Genomic DNA, 6,836 nt, shown 5'->3' with positions numbered 1-6,836 from the left:
AGAGGTACAACCGCCCATCATACCGTGCCAAGTTTTTGCGGGGTGGATATGGTCGCCAATTTTTAATAAATAAATAAATTTAGGAGCTTGGGGGCCTTTGAAAAATATGGTAAAATTATTCGCAGCATCAACGATTACGATTCGATAATGGGGAGCTAAATAATTTTGAAATTTTTGAATATCTTCTAGAGTAACAAAACCCTCGGGGACGCCGGCTTTCCTGTGCAAGATTTTCGCAATATTACCTTGAAGGTCGCTATTGCGTCTCAGTTTGTCAAAATTGTTCCGGTTAAATGGCTGACCTTGCTTTTTTTGACGATAAAAATTGCGATCGGCCAGCTCTTTACCCAAAACTAAACTCCGAGCAAAACAAAGGTTATCATTATTCTCCATAAAAATAAATTGGTTATTTTGTTTAACGAAATAATCCAAATTAACCAAAGTTCTATTTTTTATGGACTTATAATAAACTCCTATATTTGCATCGAGGTTTAGAAAAATTATATCAAACTGAAAATCTTCCCCATTAAAGACAAAGTCCCGACTAGATTGCGTTACTCTATAGATGGTGCGCATAATTCGCTTACTGGTGAATTTGTCAATTTTTATAAATTTAATATTAACAGGGGTCGTCAACCCGGGGGAGCTTAAAACAAATCGAACCCGATTATACCCGGGATTCTCGGTTACTAATTTACGTATAACTTCGTCGAGAATTTTTCGAAAAATTCGAAAAAAATCTCGCGTTGGAATGTCTTCCAGATTTTTAAAAGCTATACGCAAATCGATTTGTTTACAATGCCACTTGCGACTCGTTTTGTCAATCTGCCGCTCAATTGTGTAGTACCGGTTTACCTGTGCGTGTTCTTCTCCCTCACTACCCTCCGAGTCACTCCCGCTGCTGCCGCTGCTCGAACTCATTTTTTGAATCTCTATCAGAAATAAAAAAATTGGAACAAAATTTTGGTTTGTAAATTTATTATTAATAAGATACTTACTTTGCTTGGCGGCTGCTGCGTGGCCTGCGCGTCACCCTTTATGTCTTCCACCAACCGGTGGAAGGCGTTGAGGAGCTTGACCGCCTCTTTATCTTTCCCGTCAACGACTCGTTTCAGCCGCTTGTGGCTGCACTCCCAAAGCTTGTCGGCTTGGGAGTCTTTTATATCCTTAAATTTGTAGACACTTATGTCTACAAAATAGTCCCCTTTTCGCGGGGGGACTCGCGTCTCGAAGTATTGACCGTCGCTCCTCAGACGGTAAGACCCTTCAATGCCGTGAATGCCCACGACGTGTTTTTGTAGTACGTCTTGGACGAACGTCTCGTCGTCCGAGTCGATTAACACCTCGACAGGGTCGGGCTTCAAAAATTGAGTTATGGTCCGCTTACCACTGCTGGTTCCGGCTCGATCCCCAGGAGAAGACGGTGGAGAGTCAAACATAGACTGTGATTCTTGAGGATATTTGCTACTCATGGCTGGATTGATTGTGAAAACCCTATGCCCATGCTCGAGCTTTTATACCCAAAATCTCAGGGGCATTTTTTTTTTAAATACAGGCCCAGACATGGTTTTTTTTTATTAAGAGTTTAAAAAATATATAATTATGTCTGATATGCTATTTTTTAATTTAACCTTAAATGCATTTTTTATTTACGAGTTGATACTAGAGATTATGAAGTATGTTACCATAAATACCCATATAAAAAAGACCTCTCTAGTTTAATATTAATATACATTTATTTAGATTTAAATCATGTTAAAAAAACAATTCCCGTCCCTCCCAAAGTAATTAGTTTTAACCTTCACTAATAAATTGTTTTTCTTATATAAAGCGATCTCGTGAGAATTATTCAAATTATTCGAAACACGCCTAAACAAGCTTTTGCATACGAATAATATTTTATCCCCTTAGGCCTTTATCAAAGTAACTTCTTTTTAACCTTCGCTAAAGGGTTTTTTATATAACACGATCTCGTTTGAATTATTTAAAACACACCTAGACAACTTTTTTGCATACGAAAAAAAATTAGACCTCGAAGAGATTTTGTAATTTTATGCTTATATATCTAATTAACTTTTTGCTATTTATTGAATTTTAAGAATCTTGAAAGTATTGCCTAGACACTATTAGATTTGACCTCGCTAATTTTGTATATAAGCCCCAAGTTTCAAAATGAAAGTTATCAGTTGTTTAACTTCTGTTTCTGAAACACTATCCCAAAAACTTTAAGATGTCTTTCTCTACCGCTCCTCGTTTGCCCTGCCTGCCCGTGATCAAAATCCATCCGGCAGCGCTTACTCCCCGTCGTGCCACCCCCCAGTCGGCCGGACTGGACTTATATTGTCCAGTGGATACCGTAATCGACCCTCACGGTATCAAAATCGTGTCGACTGGGCTAGGCGTGATGCTGCCCGAGAACAGCTACGGCCGCATTGTTGGCCGTAGCAGCTTAACAGCCCAAGGGCTGTTTGTCGCCGAGGGGACGATAGGTATGTTTATTAGTTATTTTATAGTGCGTAAAAGTATAATAATTCTTAACACTAATAGACGCCGACTATCGGGGACCCATAAAAGTCGTCGTCGCAAATGTCGGGGAAACCCCCTACGTTGTCAAGCGGGGTGATCGTTTCGCCCAATTGATCGTGACGCCGGTTATATTGCTAAGACCTGTGGAAACGGCGGTAAATATTTTCAATTTTTTAATTTAAGTTTTAACATGTGACACATTTTTTAATTTAGAATTCAACTTGTAACATGTTTTTATGTTGTTTCTAGACTTTAACCCCGACGTCACGCGGCAGTGGGGGGTTTGGGTCGACCGGTGTTTAATCTTTTTAAATGGTGGTGGGTTTTTTTTATATAAATATTTGTTATTGTATATATTATATTGTTTGTTATTAAAAATTTTTATTTCTATATTTGTTATTCTTGTCAGACTTATAATTATAGGCTTATTTTCTAACTCCACCTTAATTAACCTATCCAATGATATTATCTCTTTACTTACGCTCCGCCTAATGTGACAAATAGGATCCAATTAAAACTGCCGCTTAACTCTCTAGTATGTTACATATAGCACGTACTAGCAATTTAAATATCATTTGCTATCATAGCCCTCGCAATATGCTGTGCCTCATTTTCTTTTTTGTTTACGGGTTAATAGTCAACGTTTTGTTAACTCTTTACGAAATTGAACGGCGAAGCAGAAAACAATTAGAAAATAAACCCAAACGTCCCTCCGCCGATTGCACTTCCGAGTCAAATAACGATACAGGGTCAACGTGAAAAATGAACTCTTTAAAACATGTTTGTTTATCCTTGTTGGTTGTTGATTATTTTGTAATATATATTCTGTATTTATTTATCACCCATATCTGTACATCTTATAAAAAGTAAATATTTGATGTCTTAAAATCTGTGCTTTTATTAACTTTAGGCTTACAGAGAAAAAAGGGTAACACCCAATGTTAGCAAGCCAGGGATGACGTCAAGGTTGACTATAGTTTTAGTTTTAGTTTAAGTTAAGAAGATGATGTCATGGGGGATGAAACTAGCAGCTCGGGCTAGTCCAGACTTGTCTGAAAAGTTTGGTTTGAGTCTGGTGGATGGGGAGAGGGCGGCCATCTTGGGGTGGCGGCCATCTTGGATCCATGCGTATTTGGATAGTCCCTACTACTATGATAAAGAATTTATTTTGCTCAAACTAATTTATTCTGAGAGAGCGGTAGCTCTCTTAGATATGACTTCATACTGCTCTTAATGTATAAGGAGGGTTTTTTGTTTGGATGTAGATTTTTTTGTATTGCATTAACTGTCTTGAAAAAATTCCACAGAACTACAATTCTGGCCCACAATATGTGGTTAAAATTTCAAAGAGAGCCATTAATTAGTTAATTTTATAAAAAATAAAGTTGCTAAGGGTGGTTTTCATTTCCGTAAAATTAATCACACCTTTCGATGAAAAACAGGAATTTTTCCCATAGAAATAACATGGGAAATTTTAAGAAAAAAAAATTCCGGTTAATTCGATTTTAGAAAAACTATACGTTTGTTAGACTTGAAAACGGTTTTAAATGGAAGGTACAACACCTAACATTCCGCTAAGCAATTTTCATTGACTATAATTAAGTCTAAGTATGTCTAAATTTAAATTTTCAAAACCATTCCAATCTGCGATATTTAAGCAGTGTAAAGAGTCAGTTTATGATGTTAGCACTTTTAAAGCTATTTGGTTCATATTTCGTGGTGGTTGAAAAACAAGGGGACCTAGCCTTGTGTGAGCTTAAGAGTTAAGTTGGAAAAGGTCCCCCACACTAATAAATTATGTAACCAACTGCCTTTGGTACTTGTGGGTACTTGTAGGTACTTGTGGGTGCTTGTGGGTGCTTATGGGTACTTGTGGGTGCTTGTGGGTACTTGTGGGTGCTTGTAGGTACTAGTGGGTGCTTGTAGGTACTTGTGGGTACTTGTGGGTGCTTGTGGGTACTTGTGGGTGCTTATGGGTTCTTGTGGGTGCTTGTGGGTACTTGTGGGTGCTTGTAGGTACTTGTGGGTGCTTGTAGGTACTTGTGGGTGCTTGTGGGTACTTGTGGGTTGACTAAAGTACACTTGATATTACATCATTTTGAAAAACCGCGAGTAAAAATCTTACTGTCCCTATTGAATTTGGCGCCATTGGATTTAGAATAATTAAAATGTTCCACTGCGAAGCGTGCCGGTCACGAATGGGGATGTAACGTCTTTAGGAACCTTTTAAAATGCAAAACCATACACGCACTCTCCCAAAAGTAATTAATGTAATGATAAAATGTTTTCGGGGAATGGAATTGTGGTCGAAAAGCCGAGATAAGTAAATTTTTGAAATTGATTACCAGTAAAATAATTTATTTCAACGGAAAACGGTAATGGAACGTTGTTTTTTCTTAAGCATGCATTTAAGTTTCAATTAAAAAGAAAAATTAATATCTGAACCTTAAGTAAGTCAAGTGATAACCTCAGTCTTATCGATACTTTTTAGGTCTTGATTCTAATCAAGACATTTTTGATTAATAAACTTATGTCGTCTACTTAAGACAAAGGAACAACCTCGGTCCTGTGTGGTTTCTCTTAATAGGTAGCTCTCCTTTTATGCACTGGAAAAATATGATATCGGTGTAAATAGAACCAAAGGAAAGGGTAAAGTTTGCATAAAAAGAATTACTTCTCAGTTCCAATGACTTGTTATTTCCTGAGGAAATAAAATGGTTGAACACATCATACCTTTCCAGTTCTACCAAGGACCGATCATACAGAAATTACATAAGGAGAAACTAAAACACAGGGGCGATGCCGCCATTGGGGTCTTCTCCCTCTCGCCTAGAAGCACCGCTATAGGCAGTGCGAGTTGACTTGCCTCCCGCCTGTAGTGAACTTTGGCACCGTCTGACGATGGCCCTTGGTGCAAGGAAGAATACCCCAATGGTCGCCTCGCCCCTGTGTGTTTTCCGAAATGGTCTCTACGCCTAATAAAATGATTACGCTTAATACGTAACCGGTGTACAAGTTGCGCCAACAATGTAGTAAGGGGTTCCAAATCTAGATTGAGTTATGGCCAAGAAGCTTTGAAGTTCGGAGAGGGAAACTGCAGTGCAACCTTTGTTTCATAGTCGCGACAAAAAAATGTAACATTTCGATATTCGAAGTTAAATGTATAAATTCGCGACCCCAATATATGCATCCACTATTAAATATTTACATTTTCCTTTCGAGTTATATCAAAGATCGCTTCTTCTTTTTAGACACTTCGTATAACAATTCAAATAATCCATAATTCATCCCCCAACACGAACTTACTTCAAAATAATGAATTTCATGATAAAATGTTTTCGGAAAATGGAATTATTCTTGAAAAAGCGTAGATAGGTAATTTTTAAATTAATTTAGAGGGAATAGATCGATTAACAGTAAAAATCAGTTGATTGAATCAAATATTGATTAAGGATTAAAGGAATAAAAATAATTTAAAAGAAATTTTGTTTACGCTGGACGACTTGTCTAGAGGGGGAGATGTAACCGTAGCGTACCCCGATCTCCTTGCGTCGTCTGCTTCAGACCAATTCTATGTTATAATTTTTGTCACAAGTGGCGCCTTCAGCGCCGCTTGATCTTGGTTGTAAGAAACTATTTCGGCGGGGATAAAAACCCCCCCCCCGCCTGCTAAAGGGCAGTCAGTTTGTAATCGCGATCCAGTAAAGACGCGTTTTTTTGTTTCCTAAATAAACTAATTATAGTTCTATCACTTGCTGCGTTCTTCTTTCAAGAATGGACTACTTGGTAAATATTAGTCATGGACAATAAGTCCTTTAAACGGGTGACCTGGGAACTTCTTATTTTGCTACTTTTAATTTAAGTTCTTTGTGAGCCGTGAAATTAGGCCCCCTTTCCTACATTTAAATTTTACGGTTACAAAGTCCATCAAATTATTCACGGGAGAGAAGAAATATTGCATATCTTTGTCATCTCCGGGTAGAGTTTCGTGCCGGGTTTTATAGTAGCCATTTACTTCGATCAGTCCAGGCGTTGACGTTGGGCCCTTCAAGACTGCGATGTCCTGGTTACTCTGCATACTTTGCCCATGATGCGGACTCTCTCCCGACAATTGAGGTGATCAATTTGGTCAATCTATGCGAGAAGAGAGGGGACAAACTAATCATTGGCTGGGACGCCAATGCACATCACATCACGTGGGGCAGTTCTGACTGCAACAGGAGAGGTGATGATCTACTTGAATATTTAGTTGGTTGTAAACTCTATATTCTCAATCAAAACAATGAACCTTCTTTTGTTACTTCTAATAG

General features: G+C 38.1%; 1 protein-coding gene across 1 annotated transcript; it reads right to left on the bottom strand.

The window, feature by feature from the left end:
• Positions 1–486: 486 nt before the first annotated feature.
• Positions 487–1,521, bottom strand: LOC149657529 (uncharacterized). The gene is made up of 2 exons (XM_089844575.1): positions 999–1,521; positions 487–932 (listed from the first exon to the last, which is right to left on the bottom strand). The coding sequence occupies exons 1-2, from the start codon at positions 1,470–1,472 to the stop codon at positions 918–920; spliced, it is 489 nt and encodes a 162-aa protein (XP_089700701.1). The 5' UTR covers positions 1,473–1,521; the 3' UTR covers positions 487–917.
• Between the last annotated feature and the right edge of the window lie 5,315 nt (positions 1,522–6,836).

Source organism: Phalangium opilio, unplaced genomic scaffold (assembly GCF_054372755.1).
Source record: "Phalangium opilio isolate 3A_F unplaced genomic scaffold, DU_Popi_V2 ptg000077l_1, whole genome shotgun sequence".
NCBI lineage: Eukaryota > Metazoa > Arthropoda > Arachnida > Opiliones > Phalangiidae > Phalangium > Phalangium opilio.
This window is presented reverse-complemented; position numbering and strand designations above follow the sequence as displayed.